Consider the following 21,631-nt stretch of genomic DNA (forward strand, 5'->3'; position numbering starts at 1 on the left):
AAATGGAATATAGCAAATAGTCTTTTCAACAAGAAAAAGAACATTTTTCGAACTCAACATATGCCAATGGTCCTCAAGCCTTTTATTCTACCACCATCTTAAAACCCGAGAGATCAAGAACAGAAATCCAAAAAAACCTCGTAAAATCAAATAATCCCCTCTATTTCTCATCTTTGAATCCTATCATTCACAACATTTGTCCACATATTTGTAGCCATACCAGCTCTCCATGCCTTATATGTCGTTGTTGCTCTTGAGTTTGATTACCTGGTTCATCATCATTTTTTTCATCTTCAAATTAATCGTCTTCCGATTCAATTGGAAATTCATCAAAATGACACTCCTTGTGAAGAAGGTCGTGCAACCCTGCACAAGCTAACACTAACTATGTTGAACTAGTGTAATTGCTTTGTAACGAATAGGTGCATCCAAATTTGGATTCTCTTTGATAGCATCCCAAACATTGTTGTTTTTCTCTTCTTCTTTTTTCTCATTTTCCTTTTTTCTCTATCTTTTTCTCTTTTCTCCATTATGCTATGAATTCCTTGAATTTCAGTGGCAATTGCAGCAATCGAACCCACTCCAAGGGAAACTTTTTCTATAAGAACGATGTGAGGGGTGGTCCCATTTGATTTTAGCTCAGACTCAGGTAGAGATATTTTCTTTGGGAGTGGTTTTTGCATGGGTGTTGGAGCGGGACCCTCCAAATTTGCATCTAGGAAAGATGATGCATAGGATGGTGTTTGGAATAATGGATCAAGTTGCTTGAAGCTTTCATCAAGTGGAGGGAATTCATTTACTTTAATTGGCCTACTTTCTTTGACTCTATATGTTATGCCATCAGTATCATTGCCCAATCTAATTGAGTTATTTCCTTTAGTTGTTCCATCGCCAAATACAGTCATCAAATCTTCATAGTCCACAAATCTCTCTTTGCGAACACCTTGACTCTTTTGGTGGGACTAGCAAAAAAGAATAACATATTAAAATTGTTAAAATACAAAATCTATAAAAGTGAAAGATTATCATGTAAATAATATATTATATAAGAAAAAAGAACTCACCCTAAGGAAGCCTACTCATACTTCATTACTAGCCGTGAACTTCTTTGTGACGGAGTCCCAACCAAATCCAGAACTATGCCTAAAAAGCTGACATATTCATTGATATCGACCCCTCACATTTTCACACGGTTCTTAACATGATCTTGAGTTTTTTGACGTCCAAGTTTTTCATTGAGCACGGGAACAATTTTGGCTTCTATAGTCTACTTGCTTATTATGCCATTAGCATCACACCATCCATTTTTTACGGCCTCAACAAGTAGTTGTAACAACATGTTGCTCTCTTCCACGAACCATTGATTATAGTTTCCTTTTCCCTTTTCTTGTTGTAAATCTCCCATTTATAATCTTAGATGATACATTATATTCCTAGTGACTTTTAAAAAATATTTAGAATTCTCAATTGAATACACCTAAACTTTTATGAAGTCTTTTAAATTCCTAATTGAATTCTCCTGAAATTATTAATTCCTGAAACTCTCTCAAAATTCCAATTGAATACACCCCCTAGGTCTATAACTTACTAGACTAATATGTTGGCTTACATATATTTGTGCCACAACTACAACTAATCTCCACAAGTCCACATCCAAGTCATGTAGGGTGCTTAGTAAGCACCAGGGTCAGCCCAAGCCCTGTGCGGGCTCGACAATCGTCCGGGGCCCAAAAAAATTGAGGGTACCAAAATTACTAGGTCGTATATTTATATATGTTTCATAAGAGTATAAATTTATAAAATTTGGTTAAGTGACAAAGAAATTTAACTAAAATCGGTGGCTTTGTTGTTTAAAATTAATGAGGAGGTCTTGAGTTCAAAACACCATGTGTATTCATTTAATTTTTAATTTTTACGAATTTCTTTTCATAAGAGTATAAATTTATAAAATTTGGCCAAATGATCAATAAATTTAATTAGAAGCAATGGTTTTTGTTGTTTAAAATTAACAAGAGATCCGAAGTTCAAAATGCTATGTGTGCATGTTTATTCTTTTCAATTTTTTAAAATTTTTGTTTGTTGTTAATTCTTTTTAATTACTGGCTAGTAGCTATGTGGGTTGTGGTTTTTAAAAATTCGTTCCAATTCAAAGCTAACATTCACAAAGAGTAATGTATATACCAAATTTGCAAATCGTATGACGTGTCATCAAAAGGTTTGATTTAGTGCTCATTCATTACTTATACATACTAATTAAAGACTCGAAAACATCATTATTTTTTCAGTTCCATATTGACAAGGTTAGTAAATGAGAAAAAACACCTCACGATTTATATAAAAATATTTTAAAAGTTCAGATAGAAAGAGAATAAAACTCATCATCTATCTACTTGTAAGCTCAGAGTTTTTTGGTTTCCTTCTCTCAGTACAAAATAAATTAACTTTTCCGTGTTTATAAATTATTTTGAGTTTAAAGTGCTTTTCTATGGATAATTTTATTGAAGTCTTATTTACGTGTGAAAACAAATAATTTTCATATATGAAGTTAGAGTGCATTTTTTAGCATCATCCCGGACCCTAAAAATCTCAAGACCTGATAAGCACTTTACTTTATTGCCAAATATGAAAGTAGATAAGAGCGCTCAAAAAGATGCCACCTCCTAATACCAAGAACTTTGCTCAATATGTTTAACACTTCCTGTTTGTATGCAATACTATCACCAAATAGTGATAACTAGCCAATTGATAAAGGTGTTAAAAACTAAAATCTATTTTAAAAAACCCAGTATAATCCAACGGGTACAAAGTACTAACATAGCTATTACAAGAATACGAGTGGAGTACCCAAAAACCTATAAATATAAGAAATATAATTATATGTATATATAAAAGAAAACCCAATAAAAGAATTATATTTGATTTTGAAAATAAATAGCATAAATCAAATTTGTAAAAATAAATATGAGTTCTTACAAAATTTATTTTTGGGGCAAGCTTCGTTAAGGTCTGTATAGTCGGTGCACTTTTTCATTTGACCGGGCATTCGGTAATCGATATCTTTTTCTACATGCCGACGTTGGCCAACCACTTTGAGTAGTCTACTGTCCTGATGTACTCAATGTCGAACGGCTTGTCCACATCCACTTTCATGACCTTATAAAGCTAGGCATCGTAAGATCTATGATTCTACCTACTGTTCTATAAATCGTCGCCTAAGGCCGTCTAGGCTCCACATAGACGCTAGGTAGATGATTATCATCCTGATTAATGTCTAAGCGTTTGAAAATTAAGAAATGGCGCCTAGACCTGCTAAGGCACCCGCCTAACTCGCCCAGACCAGCCTAGATCGCAACTCACTTAGACAGAAAATAGATAATTTTCATTTTGCATTTTATTTTTGGGAAGTGTTATTGGCACTCCAAAAATCTCATTCTACACTCCTCACAAGTGTATTTTTCTTTCCTAATATAGAAAGTTTGGAGTGTAAAATGAGATTTTTGGAGTGCTAATAACAATTCCCTTATTTTTTTTCCAATAAATTGTAAGAGACTTGCTGCATACTTAAATGAACACACATTATATCCTTATTTCACATGTTTTCATTATGTTTCAATACTTCATAATACATATGAATTCTATTTTGTAGTTTATGATGAAGTTATATATTTTTTAAGTATAAACAGACTCTTATTTACACGAAATATAATAGATTTACTTAAATCCGTCTAGTCTGCTTAGGCCCCACCTAGCCGTCTAGGCGCTAAGCTCTAGCCCGCCTCCCGACTAGCACCTAGAGTCTTTTACAACCTTGATTCTGCCAGACGGGCCAATAATGAGGGTTGATACTTAGGCGGTGGGAGGTGATACTTGGGTTAATTTCTGACATGTCCACGTACGACGAGACGAATCCGCTAGAGTGGGTTCTCGAGAAAGCTACAACTCTTCCCGAACTCTTTCCTTCAACTTGGTACCAATTTTTACAACCGTCGTCGAGTGTTCCTCCAATAGGATAACGATTTCCAACTCATTGATAGGTTCAGGATGTTCCCGCCTTTCACCGTCTCTGGAGTCAAGGGCCGGTGATCTACTGATTAGAAACACGTGACCAAGTTGTATGCGTATTCCCAAAAACAATGCCAAACTGTCAATGCTAAAAAATGGTGAATCTAACAAAGATTGAATGGATCAAGTGTTGATTTTTAAAGGACTTGGGCTTTGCAACTAAAGAAAATGGATGAAAGGCCTAAGTGATTCACCCTCAAAATTGGGTTATATCTACTGAATTTCCTTTTATTTATGATAAATTGTATTCCAAGTAGATGTTGGCTAGAACAATATGTTTCTCCCTCAATTCGTCCGACCCTTTTCTAAGGGTTTCTTGGCCTTCTTATATAGGCAATTTCTTGAGTCCATTTTCCCTATAAACTTGTCACTTTTCTTGCATTTAATGCTCATAATGTACTAACTTTGTCATGCCCCAACCCACGAATAAAGACTACTCACGAGTTAGGGTGTGAGCCATATCGTAGCTATAAAAATAAATTCTACAACCAAGATACGGTGGAAAATAAAATTAAAATTATTTGGAACTAATTACACAATACATCGTGTAACAAAATCTTACATAAAATTTATCAAATACGCAGCGGAATAACTATGGTGCACAAATTAATTCACAACAAGAACTACCAATTAAATAATAATTAAATTGTAACAATTCTTTCAAATGCATGAAATATATGCAAATGAGATGGATGAATGTACTCACTCCCTTCTAACCCCGCTAACACACACCTAAGGCATCCAAGCATGCACGTCCCATACCATACTTATACCACTTGGCTCCGAATACCTTAGAATATGAGTTAACTCCCGTTCATCCCTTAAACCCAATTTTTGTAATTAAATTCTCAGTTTCCACTTTATTATACAGGCACTTCCCTTGACGCCCAATTGTATATTCAAGCCCTTCCCCCGACGCCTGACATACACAAGATTTCATTGTTTTTATAATCAACCAATTTGTATACTCAAGCCCTTCACCCAACGCCTGACATATACAAGGTTCATTATTTTATATTCAAGGCAAACTTTAGCCCTTGAATATCCTCACAACTCAAACACAATTTAACTCTTTTTCTTACTTTACAAGAATGCTTATGTATATGCCATGTAACAAGGATATCAATAATCACATGCTCTATAACATCTGCAACATTGATCAAACTGTTAGTAGCCAAAATTGTATTATATCTGCAACACTAATCAAATTGTTAGCAGCCAAAATCGTATTATATTATCCATAATATATAATGTGGATAACACACAACAATCTAATTGAGAATTATTACTTTACCATTTTACTCCATCTCTCTAGGTGATGTTGATGCATAAACCCATTTGAGTTCCATAGAGCAATTCTGTTAGGTAAGTTCTCATGCATTTTATGGGATTTGTCCCCCTTATTTTATAGCATTCCCAATGGAAGTAAAAGGATATTTTTGATGGTTTGGTGGGAGTGCTCTCATAACAATGATCTCAAAATGTAAATGCATAAACAACAAAAGATTTAAGTGGTTCGCCAAATCGACTACATCCACTGGGGTTTGCTTTCATTGTATTTCACTATATTTGAGGGACTTACAAATGAAAGATGGCTTAAAGCCTTTACATAATGTAAAGTAAATGGGAAAATGAGAAAAGTGATCTGGGAAGGAGATGAGGTTTTTTTATTCTTGTTTCCCTGTGTGTTGTTGTTGGTGGTGTTTCCCTTAGCTCCTCCTTTATTATAGAGAATGAATCATATCAAGGCTGCTACTTCTGGATGTTAAAGATCTTCAAACATGTCTACACTTGCATTTCAAATCCACCCGTTCTCACCTCATTGGAAGATTTGGAACAAAATTGAATAGAGAATATTATAACCAAATGATTAAGATTCCTCTTAGCCTTGTGAATCAACACTCTAAAACCACAAAATATTGCCAACTAATGCACTTAGACACACATAAATAGTCTATGGCCCTATATAGACTCACAACTCTCCAATTTTGGGGGATGAATCATCACCAATCATTAACTCCTACATTCCTAATGATTACAAACTTGCCAATTCATCCTTAAATAGACTTCCACCTCTTATTCTAGAGTGATGAATGATACCTACTCTTTACTCTCTAATGATTGTCAAAATAACACCTTACCTTCGTGAGAAAAATCAAGCCAAACTCATCATAATCCCCTTCTCCAATTCAAACTAAAAATATCTCTAATTACATATGAACATGAAATAAATACTAGCTAGTTTTTTGAACTAATTTTGTAGCATAGGATTTTACATTGAGACTATTTTGCATATTGAAAGTAGGTTCTTGCATAAAAGAAATCTAATAAAACCATTATGTAAAAATAATTACCCACACACACACACACACACACACATATATATATAACTATTTTTTTTTTAAATAGGGGGTATTACAAACTTCGCCCACTAGTTGTCCTCCTTTTCTTTGGCCGACACGTGGCGGCAAAGTGGCTTCTGCATAGATCCACTTGCATCCCGTTTTGGAACGAGTTGAGGGAGCACCTTGCTCGACCCAGTAGTTAGTAGGAGTCCGTAAATGAAAGTCAGACTTATCAGCCTTTATGTCTTTTCATAGGCTTTCTGTCTTTTGTTTAACTAACATTTGGCTCAGAGTAAACATTTAAGTAGGTTTGTCTCCTCTGCCCCTGGGTCTTGTGCCTAAAAGTTGTTAGAGGCGACTTCACCCCTCAATGCTCGGAAAGGGCTTCCTGGAGGAACTCAGAGGCCTGAGCCCTTCGAAGCGCTTGCCCTCACTTTTCCCATGTTTTCTAGGCCTTGACTTTCCTTTGAGCCCATGTTCCTTTGGCCTTATCGGGGTTGAAAAGGACCCTGCCTTATCAACCAATAAGATGAAAACTAAAAACAATTGTAATAATATTTTAATCGATAATGTAACTGTAGGGCTTAAATGTTAATAAAATAAATATTTGAAATATCTATTGGAAAGAAAGAATATTTACCATCTATATTCAATTGGCCACAAACTGCTCTAAAATTTGAATTATGTTACATAATAAAGATAATAAATTAGTATTGAAATTATCATCAACAAAAATCAATTCAAAACATCCTGCTTATAAAAGAAATATCGTTATATTATAATTATCGTATCCATCAAAATTACTAAATATTGACTTTTCCAGCGAGACAAACATTTTTATTAGAACGACACCATCGTCGGTCTCGTGACAACTTCAAGAAACTTCCCAAGATAATTGAATTATAGTCGTTGTAGAAAACACCATTTGCCAAGTCAACGTCATCAAATCGGCAAAATTGACTCATGTCTAAGCCCAATTCACCAAATCTCACTCATTAATCTTATCTAACCCAGTTGACCAGTTGGGTCGGGGCCCATTTACCTGGCCAATTCGGACCCGCCCCAGACAAGGTCGGACTCCCAATTGAACTGAATTCATTCTTCCATTCAATTCCCTAACTTTGAACTCTCTCTGTTCGTATAGAGAGACTCCGAGAGAGATTAGAGATGTTGGGTTCGGGCAAGAATTCGATATTGCCGGTGTCGGATCCTCCGAGTGACCAGGAGAGAGAGAGACTCATTGGAGCTGACGACGATGAGAAGTTCTTCAGAGGATCCGCCATGACCAGACGTGGAGCCTACGCTGCCATCTCTTACATGGCTTGCGCAGGTAAATTACACGTCCCTCTAATTTTTCGTTTGCTGCAATTTTTAAAAAGCTTTTGATTCCCAGAAATTAAAGTTTCAAACTTTAAAGAAATTGAAATTATTAAAAATCTTGAAGAAAATTAAAAGCTTAAATGGACTTGATTGTGTTGATATGAATTTCGGTTTTTTCATTCCTGGTGCGTATTCTGGTAGCTAAAAGCGCTTATGACTAAGTTTGGTAGAAAAACTTAAAAGTGTGGCTCGTAGAAGCGTTTTCTAGAGAAGCACATGTCAGATGCTTTTTTAGGAAGCACTTGGATACTTTATAAAAAATTGAATGTGTTTATAAGAAAAACACTTTTGGCATAAGCGCTTACGAGTAGCTGTATCCTAAAAGTTGCGAAATGGGTAATAGGAGACTCCAAGGTTTGTGCTACACATCAAAAGGAATGTTGGTGGTGGAAAGAGGGGTACAGGAAAAAGGTCAAAGCTAAGAAGGAAGTAAAGCCAGAAACAAGGATAGAACTGATGAAAACTGTGAAAATTATAAAATAGTGATGAAGGAGGCGAAGAAAACAATGAGAGAAGCAAAGCTAGTGTCCTTTGATAATACATATAAGCGTTTAGATACCAAAGAAGGAGAGTTGGAAATGTTTAAACTAGCTAGAGTAAGGAAAAGGAAGACAAGTGACTTGAACCAAATAAAGTGCATCAGAATTGAGAATTGGAAATGTTTCTAGCTACTAAGGATGCAGTTAAAGACAGATGGAGATCTTATTTTAATAATCTTTTCAATGAAGAACACAAAAGGAGTATTTCTTTAGGGGAGTTGAGTAACTCGGGTAGAAATTACTTGTTCTGCCGCCCAATCAGGAAGGAAGAAGTGGTTGTAGCTTTGAAAATGATAAAGCATAGAAAAACAATGGCCTCTGATGATGTACCGATCGAAGTGTGGAAGGTCTTGGGAGAGACGGACACGGCTCACAAACCTTTTCAATAAAATTTGGAAAGCGATGAAGATGCCAAATGAGGGGCGAAAAAGTACTTTGGTGCCTATCTACAAGAATAAAGGCGATATACAAAATTGCATGAACTATATGGGTATTAAGTTTATGAGTCATACAATGAAGCTTTGGTAGCGAGTAATTTAGTATAGACTAAGGCAAGAGACACGGGTCTTAGACAATAAATTCGGGTTTATGCTAGGGCACTCAACCGTGGAGGCAATTTATCGCTCTCGAAGATTGATGGAACGATATAGAGATATGCAAAAGGATTTTCACATGGTCTTTATAGATATGGAAAAATCGTATGATACGGTCGCAAGAGAAATTCTTTAGAGTATCCCAGAGAAGAAAGGAGTACGAGTAGCATATATCCAAGTACTCCCTTGTATGATGGAGCAAAAACTACTGTAAAAACTCATGAACGACAGACTGAAGGCTTTCCCATATAGGGTTACACAATGCTCAAACTTAAGTCCTTACCTTTTTGCATTGGTAATGGATGAGTTACGGGACATGTTCAAGATGATATCTCTTGGTGTATGCTTTTCACAGACGATATAGTGTTGATGGATGAAACTTAGGAGGGAGTAAATGCTGAGCTTAACCTTTGGTGGGAAGTGTTGGAATCTAAAGGTCTTTGCCTAAGTAGGTCAAAGACAGAGTATATGGAGTGCAAGTTTAGTGTGAGGGGGTTCCAAATGAGATAGTGGTTACGATTGGAGATAAAGAAGTACCAAAGAGCGGACACTTTCGTTATCTTGGATGTATCTTGCAAAAGACCGGAGATTTGGATGGAGATCTTAACTATAGAATACAAGCCTGATGGATAAAGTGGAATAGTGCATCGAGTGTGTTATGCGACCATCGCATGCCACTAAAGCTCAAGAGAAAACTTTATAGGATGACAACCAACAATACTTTATGGTGCCGAATGTTAGGTTGTCAAGCATTAACACATGCAAAAAATAAGTGCAGCGGAGATGAGAATGCTTCGTTAGATGTGTGGGCACATGAGAAAGGACACGATTAAGAATGAGGATATCCGAGGTAAAGTAGGAGTAGTTGTCATTGAAGATAAGATGAGAGAACAGGGAAGGTGGTTTGAACATGTAAACTAAGGACCTACAGATGCTCCAGTTAGAAGATGCGATTATGAGACAGAGGCTCAAGGAAAAAAGGGTAGAGGAGACCTAGGAAGACTTTGAAAGAGAATCTAAGAAAAGACATGGAGTACTTGGAGCTAACAGAAGACTTGGCTCAAACCAAGCGCAGTTGCGTTCTAGGATTCATACAACCGACCACACTTAGTGGGATAAGGCTTTGTTGTTGTTGCTGCTGCTGCTGCAGTTTACTGGTAGAAGTGCTTTCTAGAGAGACAATCCCAAACGAGTGTGAAAATTTTGAAGACTGTTGACTTGTTAGTTGATTGTTCCCATTTTGTTTTGTAGTGCTGTTGGTGATGTTCAACAAGGCAGCTCTGTCTTCTTATAAATTTCCAAGTGCAAACGTTATCACACTCTTTCAGGTATTTTCCCAAACGTATCTTACATTAATCTTTCGTCTTTTGGTTGGAATTTATGTCTGCTGCCTGCTTTCTTGTGCTGTTCTAGTGCAAAATTCATTTCTTTCAGTAAAATTAAGGCACTGTCTAACCTCATGTTGTTGTGGGCTTTGTTTTGAATGCTTTTCGTGCGTAACTTCATGGTTTGCCCTGCATATTGAATAGCTAATGATAAATAAATAAGACATTTTCCTTTTTTATGGTTACTACTGCAGATGATATGTTCGTGTGGTTTTCTCTACTCCTTGAGACGGTGGAACATGATTTCTTTCACAGTAGGTGAATCTTCGATCATTTATGACGACAACGCCACTACACTTGTACCATTAAAGACATTGAAGAAAACCCTTCCTCTTGCAGGAGCCTATTTGATGTACATGGTATGCATCTTGTAATCTAGTATTGATGGGTAACTATTAATCAGTAGCTTTCTTGTATTTGTGATTAATGTTTGCCCATTCATTTATTTCTCCTTGAAAGCTAGCCTCCATGGAGTCTGTCCGCGGGGTAAATGTTCCCATGTACACCACCCTTAGGAGGACTACTGTAGTATTTACAATGGTTATGGAGTATATTTTGGCTGGGCAGAGATATACATCTCCTATTGTTCGAAGGTAAGTAGCCCTTTGTATGTAATTTATTTTGTATATGCTGATGATAATATGTATAGATCATCTACTCTTCTAAATATACGTAACCCATGAGCGAATGTGATGAAAAATGGTTCTACATTATGTGTTTACTTTATGGCCATCTACCCGATTTTCTCATTTAACTGAATATGTTAAGGTTGTTATCAGTGTCGGTGTGATTGTTCTTGGTGCATTTGTTGCTGGATCTCGGGATTTTTCATTTGATGCCTATGGCTATGGTGTTGTTTTCTTATCCAACATCACGACAGCAGTATATCTTGCAACCATAGCCCGTATTGGTAATACCTCAACATTTTATCTTCGGAGAAATCTAATGCATTCCACTTTGCTAGGTTGACAGGTTTCTATGATATTGACTGTTAGTTTCATTTTCTCAGGGAAATCCAGTGGCCTTAATAGTTTTGGCCTCATGTGGTGTAATGGTAGTAGAAAACATCCCGATTCAACCTGTGCCCTTTCGGGTTTTTTTAACTTTTGTGCATAATTTGAATTTCATTTAATTGAATCAAGCTGTGACACAAATGGTATTGTTTCTCTATGGTAGGATTCATATGCGGACCAGTTTTGCTGTTTTTGACTTTTATTCGTGGTGACTTGAAGGCAACAATCGACTTTCCTTATCTCCTTTCACCTGGTTTTATGGTACATTCTTTACCAATGCTACTCTTCTCTGCTAATGCATGCACGCTTAATAGTTCACAATGGTATTTACTGAAAGAAAAGAACAAAGAACTATTTGTACGCAGCATTTTACATCTTCCCTATGGGTTTCCGGCATTTCACAGATTCAGTCGACTTCAATTACTTGAGTACAACATGCTTATTCTTCTTGCAGTACTTAAATACAACTTCCAAGTAACTCCTGTGGTTTTGATTGAGATCCACTGTTGTTTTCTGTTTTTCTCCCTCCCTTTGGCAGGCGGTCTTGCTTTGTTCCTGTATACTGGCATTCTTCTTGAACTACAGCATATTCCTCAACACAACTCTAAATTCAGCTCTTACGCAGACAATTTGCGGTAACTTGAAGGTTTGTGTAGCCTATATTTCCGTCTCTTAGATTGTTACAACATAACTTAGCAGCCGCTGTATGAATTTCTCCCGGTGGTGTGACCATACTTTTCTGGTATCTAAACTGTTACAGGATTTTTTTACCATCGGACTTGGTTGGATGCTATTCGGTGGCCTTCCATTTGATATCGTAAGTGCAAACTATTCTCCGCTCTAACAAAATAACATTTTCAGTATTTATTTAGAGATTTGAGTATTTTTACTGTTTCGTTTTTGGTAGTTGAATGTTATCGGTCAATTTCTCGGTTTCCTTGGCTCTGGGTTGTATGCTTACTACAAGCTCATAGGGAAGTAACATATTCAACAAATGTCTACTTCTCACACCTGAAGACGATTAGTTGCTGCCCTTGTTTGCCCCGCCAATTTTGGTTTTGTGATTGTCGGGCTCTCGGAGTGAGATGTGCAGCGTTAGGACCGGAGACATCCGCTCGGTGGTGGATTTAACTGTTAACTGGAAATGAAGCCTGCTTCTTTTCCGTGTATGTATTCTTCTATACCGATCAGTAGGTGTTAGAAACCACGGCTGCACAATTTGGCATTGCCGGCTGCTTGGCGATGTAATTTGTTTGAGCTTTGGCATTGTATACGATGAATATTCTCCTTTTTTCCCATATTTTCAGTCACATACGCTCAAATTTATGAAACGCAAAATGTAGTTTCGTATATACTCTTAATCATAGTTTTTTTTTTTGTTGGAACTATATTGTTTGTGTTTGTGCATGTGCTTGCATGTTTCTGTTAAGAAAACGAATTTTCCTGTCCTTTGGAGGTTGGAAAACCAAAAAAAAAAAAAAAAAAAAAAAAAAAAAAAAATGTGCATGTGCTTGCATGTTTCTGTTAAGAAAACGAATTTTCCTGTCCTTTGGAGGTTGGAAAACCAAAAAAAAAAAAAAAAAAAAAAAAAAAAAAAAAAAAAAAGAAAAGGTTTTTCCATGTCCCTCTTAAATTTAACAGAAGCTGTTACAAGAACCAAACTCTTGTGCCTGAAATTTTGCTGTTGGCCTGCCATGTTTAAATCTGAAAAATATGAACGTCGAATTATTATTATTATTATTATTTTTTTGTTATTAGAAAAATATTATTCTATCCAACCGATTATTTTTAAATGGGCATAGATAGGTTTTTTTTTGTTTTTTTCTGTTAACACGCAGATAGATTATTTGAAAGGGACATTTTGATATAAACGCCTCGTTTTTAAATGTCATAGATTAAACATCTATTCCTTTTGCAAATTTGATTAAACATTTTCCCTACAATTTTGGTGCTTAATTTTATTTCATTAGAAGTCTATTCACGTTATGTGACAGCCCGTCCCGGAAATTTTAAAACGTACGCGTGAAAAGATGATTTTGCCCCTAGTGTGATTTTTTCGTTGTGTGGTTGTTTTGAGCTTGGTGTGGCTGGTTTTGCACCACACACTTTCCCCACACTTTTCCTTCACCCTTTCCTTGTCCCTACACCTGTCCCGTGCCATTTCCCTTCCCATTTTCCCCTCCATTTGTACGGACATACCCCAAAACCCATGTAATCTTCATAGATCGAAGAAACAAAGTACATATTCATGCTCCTGAGGTCCGTAGAAGTTCAATCATACCCATTTCAAGTAAGGATACCTTCGTTTTCACGTCGAACTCGAGATACCTGATTTTTGTCACTGTTCATGCACACATAAATTCTTATGTTTTTGGGAATTTCAAGCTTGTAGGAAGCTTGGTGAGGTCCTTAGGAGGCTCGGGGTGGTTCGTTTGAAGGTTTTGGACGTTGGGATCGTGAGTTTCGAGGTTGGCCGGAGTTGGGGGTATTTTCCCGGCGAGATTCAGTGGATTTTAGCACTTGAAAGTGGTATGAATTTGTTCCTCTCGTTGTAAGCTTCAATTTGGTACCAATTTTGTGAAATTTGGTTGAAAAACGAAGAAGATAGGACGATTTGAAAATTTTCCTGATTTTCCGGCGTCGGAGCCTCGCCAGAGAAGACGACGGAATATTCCGTCAGTTTGGACGAAATATTCCTAACGCCGTTGACGGAGTCCGTTAAAGTTAACGGAATATTCTTGACGGCGTTAACTGACGTCGTCAGGGTGCCGGGCACGTGCTTGCGCATGGCCGGCGCGTGGGGGCGCGTGCGACGGTGAAATTTTTTTCTAAAAATATGGGGATGTTCCTGAGGTTAAGTAGATCACGTTGGTGTATTCATACACCCCATTTGAGCATTGTATGAGAAGTTATTTCTTAAGGTTGGTTATGTGCTTTAAAATTAATGTTTTTATAGTTGTTTCGCATATAGATGATACCTATCCCGAGGACGAGCGTGGTCACTCGAGGCAAGGGGGTTACGACCCTTCCACATACCAGTGAGTGGGCTTTTGGTTTTCCGTATATACCTATATACTTATGTTTTTCCCAGAAATTTATTTGAAACATTATACGTTTATATACCATGCCTATAGTTTGCCTTTTATTTACGCATTATATGTCGCATATGTTTATATATGTTTGGTGCTGCGGTCGCACAGGTAAGTGCTAGGTGAGTTATGATTTATGTTTACATTCAGTAGTGATTTGAGATGCATAGAGAGCTCATAAGCTGCACTCCCGGTGTTAGTGCTCCCGCCCAGAGTTGGGCACAGTCCTTCACGTGATGTTCACCTCTCGCACCACACGCTCATCTTGGATCCAAGTTAGGTGCACAGTCCTGTCGTACAGACCACTTTGGGTGGTTCCGACTCATAGGTGACCCGCGATTATTCGCCCAGCCTTCACGCGATCGTAGCACTTGAGCGTATTTATATTACACCCAGGCCTGTCGTACAGACCACTTTAGGTGGTTCCGACTCGTGTGCAGGTATAGTTAGTGAGATGGAGATTTGAGCTCTAGATTCAGCCGTACAGGTCACGTTAGGTGACTCCGGCTGATAGATTATTTGACGTTGATGTGATATTACCTGAGCACTTGCATTTTTACTTTGAGGTTTTGGCATAGCATATTTCTGAGCATGATTTATATATATGTATATTATATTTTCTGGGAAGTATACAGGTTTTACAGCGAGGGGTTAGAACTTATTTATGAAATGGTTTTTGAAAAGCTTTGTTCTTGCCCACTCACGCTTTTGTTTTGCGCCCCTCCAGGTTCTAGTTGGCTAGCACGTTTGGTGGTTTCCCTGAGGATTTCCCCGGCATATCTAACAGACTATCACCAGTGTAGGACCACCTTCGGGTGTGCTTTTGTTGTGTCGTTTTCTCCCGGACTGCATTAGGTCGTCGTGCTCTGAACTTTATGTTCACACTTACGCTTGCACATGTTTGTTCTTACTTGTGTAAAGCTGGTTTTTATTTATTCGTACTACTTTTATTATTATTTTATTAGCTTCCGCACTGTGCACATGGTTACGTCACTTCCATGTGACGGCCAGCATGTCCTGATCTCGATCGGGGTGTGTCACGTTAGCATTTCCTTTTTTTTTCTCCTATTTTTATGCATCTCTTATTATGATGATTTAAGATTTTTTTTATTTTTTATTAAAATATTTATTTTAGTAAATTAAATAGAATGTAATAAAACTCGTTGTTAGGTAAGTTTGGTTATATCGGTACATTTGATTATAATGGTCCATTTAGTTACTTGGTACATTCGAATTTTTTGTCCATTTCGCTTCTTGATACATTTGAATTTTTGGTACATTTGAATTTTTTGTACGTTTGTTTTCAAAACATAAGTTTTATTACTTTTTGTCCTAATAATGAGGAATTACTTTAATTAATTAATATTTTTTATAGAAAGAGTCATTAAACGTAGAGTTTAAAGGACCAGGAAAATAAAATTTCCTAAATTGTAGGCAACTAGTTACAAGGTGAAGTGAAAATGCCTTTAAACAAATTATGTGTAATTTAAAAAATGGAAAATGTTGATGTGGCAATTAGTCAAAGTCTCGTAATCAAATCTTAGAAATGAACCAATGTCTGCTCTAAAATGTATTGAAAAAATGCAGGGTTCCCTATTTGGAAATTAAGATATTGGTGTGATTCCATGTAAGGAGCAAGTATTTTGGGTATTTATTTTAATCGAATATAAAACTCATAATAATTTTAAAATGGTTACATCATCCTCTCGAACCACTTGAGCTGCCCCTAAGATCTTAATGGAGATAATTATTTGAAAATGTACTAATGCAACGATCTTTTTGTTAATAACATGGTTTTTGTTTTTTTTCTTTTAAAACATACGATATTATCTATACTACAAAAACGGATGTTGTAAATAATATGTTTTTGTATCCCAACTTTCAATGAAGGAAAAAAAAAAAAAATTATTTTTTGTAGAATAATTATCAATCAATTAGTTAAACTACTATCTTCTTGCCCCATTTGTGAGCGTGTGTGGTGATTTACTTTTTACATCTTATTCTTTACTTGTAATTTTAGTTCTTTTAATTTTTTTTTAAAATGTATTTATGAATGATTCACTTTTTTTGCGTTCTAGCTTTATATATCTTGGCTTTGTGTATTTTTTTTTATTTGAATAAAAAAGTGATTTAAATTTGATTAATTAAATAAGCCAAAAATGAAACTAAGTCTGGAGTAACTGCTTCTATTTGTGTTGTTTCAAGGATTGAATGTGAGAAGGGGCATTTTAGAAATTTTAAAAACTTCATCATTTTAGGGTGTTGGCTTTATATATAGAGATATACTAACTTCTAGCCACACGCTTACGTGTGTGCCAATTGACTCTTTTTTATTGTTTTACATTTTTGTTTTTTGTTTTTATTTTACTTATCTTAGAGATTATTATTTATTATTACAACATATTTTGAAAAAGGTTAATTAATTCAAATGCTCCTGAAACTGCCATTTAGTCTCAATTTATTCCTAGAACTGATTTTGTCTCACTTTGCTCCTTGAAAATGACATTTTCAACTCATTTGGTCTCACTTCACCCCATTCCGTAAAAGAACTGTTAAATTCAAGGGTATTTTATGTCACATCTCGGCCCGAGCCCCCATCACAACCTGGCCTCGACTCCACTGTAGCACGATATTGTCCGCTTTGGGCCCTAACCACCCCCTCACGGTTTTGTTTCTGGGAACTCACACTAGCAGAACTTCTCATTGGGCCACCTATCCTGGGAATGCTCTGGCCTCTTTCTCACTTAACTTCGGAGTTCCAATGGAACCCGAAGCCAGTGAACTACCAAAAGGCCTCGTGCTAGGTAGAGATGGGAATATACCTATAACGCTTACAAGATCCACTCCCCTGGACGATGTGGGATGTTACATTTTAGACTTTTTACACATTGTATTTAACTCTAGCCAACACACTAAACCAAGCTCAATTTCATTTTTGACAACTCTAATTCAACTCCATGAGTTAGGGCATTTTAAAAATAAATTATTTAATCAAAAGAAAATTTTCCAATAAACTTTTGGTTGCAAACTATGCACAATTGTTTTAGATGATTTTTTTTGGGATATTGTGGATGACACACCCCGACCCAGAAAGTCCACTTGGACCCTAAATTGAGCTGTGCTGGCCTACTCCTGGAAGGTGACGAAGCCATAAAATGTGATAGTGTATAAAAAGTGAATAAATTTGAATCTAAAAGTGTCTAAATACCAGAATGCGCTACGAGTGGGAGCGAACCCATTTCACACGCGATGTCAGAGCATAAGTAAGGTACAGTAGTGTGGGTAAGAATCATACCCTTAAAAGTAGCCACCAATACTAAGATTAGCTATATATCCTCGTTGATACGAACTCAGCGGTTAAAACCTGAAGGGGTACAAAACAGAAAGTGTGAGTAAGTTGTAAAACCAAGTTTCCCAAAACTATTACCTTTCAAACAGTAATAACCCCTCACTGTAATTCCCTTATCGTTTTCTATAGGACAGTATAACATATATACATATATCCAAACCATACTCAGAAATGACCAAAACCATGGCTTGCCATCAACTCCACCATGCATTAATAAATAGGCCAAATGAACTTAATCAATACAAAATGATATGTCAGTCAGAGTCATCTAAAATGACATGTACAACTTATCCATATCTCATTAATCATGGCTAGCATATAAGTCGGAGTCACCTATAGTGACCTATACGACTTATCTATGTCTCATCAGTCATGGCTAGCATATAAGTCGGAGTCGCCTATAGTGACCTGTACGACTTATCCATATCTCATCAATCATGGTTAGCATATAAGTCGGAGTCGCCTATAGTGACATGTACGACTTATGCATATCTCATCAATCATGGCTAACCAATAGCTCAATAAGTATACCTGCACACGAGTCGGAACCACCTAAAGTGGTTTGTACGACAGGACTGGGTGTAAATAAATATGCTCAAGTGCTACGATCACGTGAAGACTGTGCAAATAATCGCGGGTCACCTACGAGTCAGAACCACCTAAAGTGGTCTGTACGACAGGACTGTGCACCTACCTTGGATCCAAGGTGAGCGTAAGGTGCGGGAGGTGAACATCACGTGAAGGACTGGGCCCTCGCCACGGGTGGGAGCATTAACACCGGGGTACAGGTTTATGAGCTATATTGTATCTCAACACAATCATACTCACTAACATCACTAACATCAACATGTATTCACCTGAGACTTACCTGGGCGTCCGCGGCGTCATATAGCACTTCAAAGCATTCACAATAGTTAGGTCCAGGTAATATTCATATGAATATGCCATGATGCAATCTAATACTCAACCATGTTGTAGCATTTTCAATTATAAACAATACAGTGTGAAATGTACAATCAATAACGCCTTACTCCCGAACTACTTATTTTCAGGGATAATTATCCATGACAAACCAATTAACACTAATTAACTAACTAATTCACAAAACTAAAACTTGCCTTTACCAATTCCTTTGCATTACACAATTCCCCAAATAAGACTTTTGTCTTAAATATATTATGGTTGTATCTAACGTCTCGTTAGACTGCTTACGTACCCTAAACAGGGATCAAGACATTCGTAGTTCATATAGTACTTCAAGCATTCACAATAATTATATATGAAAGTAATATACCTAATCAATTTAAAAGTGTTGATAGAACTCTCAATAATATGTACGATAAAAAGGAAAAGATGCACTCACCAGGAGTCCACGCTATGATTCTCTAGTGCACGCATTGAGGCGTCCTGAATGATTGGTCCCTGTGACCAATTATCAAATCACATCTCAGAATTCTTATCCGTAGAATGCGTAATTCACATAAAACACGACCTCAAGGGCATTCTAAAATAGTCTAAGACCCATTGACCACATGTCAACAGTCAATCAAAGATCGACGGTAGGGTCTACAACCCTGTATAACTCGACCCGGAAGATCCGCATATCAGATTTCCAATCTGTAACTCCCAACAGTCCACAATATGTTTCTAGAACAACATATTAAAATTTCATTACGATCCAACGGTTGGATCTCCGCCAATTGCCTAAAACAAGTGGCCGTGAACATTTATTTTACTAACTTACAAATCCAATTTAGGAAGATCCGTACATCGGATTCCCGATCCATAAATTCCTTTGATCTTTAAATATTACGTATTATAATGCATCCAATTTTGGTGACGATCCAACGGTCGGATCGTCGATTCATATTTTTATCAAGTAACGTATCGTAACAAATTTAGGTTCCAATGATCAACCTACGTCATTCAAATAACAAAACTGAATTCAAGACATTCGACATAGCCTAAAAATAGCATTGGCAGCCCACTGGCCACGCCCAGCCGCGGGTGGCGGTCGGCCGCCCCGACTCGCCGGAAAATCCAACTATTTCCAAAAATTCTCAAAATTCACAGATATGAATATCTCAGTGAGTGGAGCAACTTTCATACCTGCCACGAAGTCCAAAAGTGGACGGAAGATGGTCAATTTTGCTCACAAAGCCGGCGGGTGCCTAAAACTTCCCGACGTTGATTTGTCGTCTACGGTGGTCCAACGGGGTCAAGGTTGGTTGGGTTTTGCTCCTGGGATGATGGGCTACAAATACCAAGTGGTGGCATCGGCCATCGCTTTGCCGATTTGCCGGAAAATCGAAAAGGGTGGGGCGGAGCATTATTGATTTTCATCAACTTTCGTGGCCTCAAACCGCTACATCCCATGGTTAATCAAGGTGGTTCTTGGGTGGGTTTTGTAGAGAGAAATGAGAGCTTCAAGATGGTAGTGGTGGCATCGAAAAACTCCACCAGAGTTGGCCGGAATCGACCTTGGAAAATGGTGGTTGTGAGTTGGAAAAACTCACAGGAAAGCTGGGATTTTTTTTTTTTCTTTTCTTTTTCTGATTGGGTCTCACCCTCTCCCTCTAATTTAATTGGTTCCTTCCTATTTGTACCTAAAATCAGATTGACCACTTTCGCACAAGGTGGGAATTCAAATAATTTATAAGTAAACTTTAAATAGCTATTTTCAAACGTCCATAACTATACCGTTATAATCCGGACTCGCAAACGGCTTTCGCCTATGCGTTCACATCCACGGGTATTACGAGAATATGTTAAAAGAATAAGTCATACGTCTTTCTAGACGATGGTCAACATAAGTCAAAGCCCTTGCCTCTAGGGCAATTTCGTAATTTCACGCTTTTAAAATAAAATAAAAACGTAAAATTTGGAACGGATTGTCATAGTGGATATGATAGCTTAGTTGTGACATCCCACATCGCCCAGGGGAGTGATCCTTAAATGTATATTCCCATCCTTACCTAGCACGAGGCCTTTTGGGAGCTCACTGGCTTCGAGTTCTATAGGAACTCCGAATTTAAGCGAGAAGGGGGCTAGACCAATCCCATGATGGGTGACCCACTGGGAAGTTGCTCGTGAGTTCCCAAAAACAAAACCGTGAGGGAATGGTAAGCCCAAAGCGGACAATATCGTGCTACGGTGGTGGAGCGGGCTCCGGAAGTGATCCGCCCCGGGCCGGGATGTGACAAATTGGTATCAGAGTCTAACCCTGGCCGTGGTGTGCCGACGAGGACGTCGGGCCCCTAAGGGGGGTGGATTGTGACATCCCACATCGCCCAGGGGAGTGATCCTTAAATGCATATTCTCATCCCTACCTAGCACGAGGCCTTTTGGGAGCTCACTGGCTTCGGGTTTCGTAGGAACTCTGAAGTTAAGCGAGAAGGGGGCTAGAGCAATCCCATGATGGGTGACCCACTGGGAAGTTGCTCGTGAGTTCCCAAAAACAAAACCGTGAGGGAATGGTAAGCCCAAAGCGGACAATATCGTGCTACGGTGGTGGAGTCGGGCCCAAGATGTGGTCCCGCCCGGGCCGGGATGTGACAATTGGTATCAGAGCCTAACCCTGGCCTCGTGTGTGCCGACGAGGACGTCGGGCCCCTAAGGGGGGTGGATTGTGACATCCCACATCGCCCAGGGGAGTGATCCTTATATGTATATTCCCATCTCTACCTAGCACGAGGCCTTTTGGGAGCTCACTGGCTTCGGGTTCCGTAGGAACTCCGAAGTTAAGCGAGAAAGAGGCTAGAGCAATCCCATGATGGGTGACCCACTGGGAAGTTGCTCGTGAGTTCCCAAAAACAAAACAGTGAGGGAATGGTAAGTCCAAAGCGGACAATATCGTGCTATGGTGGTGAAGCGGGC

The 21,631-nt window shown here is 37.9% G+C and overlaps 1 protein-coding gene and 1 pseudogene across 1 annotated transcript; one reads left to right on the plus strand and one right to left on the minus strand.

The window, feature by feature from the left end:
• Nucleotides 1-381: 381 nt before the first annotated feature.
• Nucleotides 382-1,405, minus strand: LOC137717062 (uncharacterized protein At2g29880-like; annotated as a pseudogene).
• A 6,051-nt stretch (nt 1,406-7,456) lies between these two features.
• Nucleotides 7,457-12,636, plus strand: LOC137717922 (UDP-N-acetylglucosamine transporter UGNT1-like). Its single transcript, XM_068457427.1, has 10 exons — nt 7,457-7,737; nt 10,171-10,247; nt 10,499-10,663; nt 10,764-10,897; nt 11,084-11,214; nt 11,314-11,358; nt 11,481-11,578; nt 11,856-11,963; nt 12,078-12,134; nt 12,225-12,636. Exons 1-10 carry the CDS (start codon nt 7,575-7,577, stop codon nt 12,297-12,299), a joined length of 1,053 nt encoding a protein of 350 aa, XP_068313528.1. The 5' UTR covers nt 7,457-7,574; the 3' UTR covers nt 12,300-12,636.
• The last annotated feature ends 8,995 nt before the right edge of the window (nt 12,637-21,631 follow it).

Source organism: Pyrus communis, chromosome 15, assembly GCF_963583255.1.
Source record: "Pyrus communis chromosome 15, drPyrComm1.1, whole genome shotgun sequence".
NCBI lineage: Eukaryota > Viridiplantae > Streptophyta > Magnoliopsida > Rosales > Rosaceae > Pyrus > Pyrus communis.

Coding starts and splice junctions, on each gene's coding strand:
- LOC137717922 (XM_068457427.1), top strand. CDS start 7,575: ATGTTGGGTTCGGGCAAGAATTCGATATTGCCGGTGTCGGATCCTCCG. Junction 11,359..11,480: donor TGGCCTCATGTGGTGTAATG/GTAGTAGAAAAC, acceptor TCTCTATGGTAG/GATTCATATGCGGACCAGTT. Junction 12,135..12,224: donor GTGGCCTTCCATTTGATATC/GTAAGTGCAAAC, acceptor CGTTTTTGGTAG/TTGAATGTTATCGGTCAATT.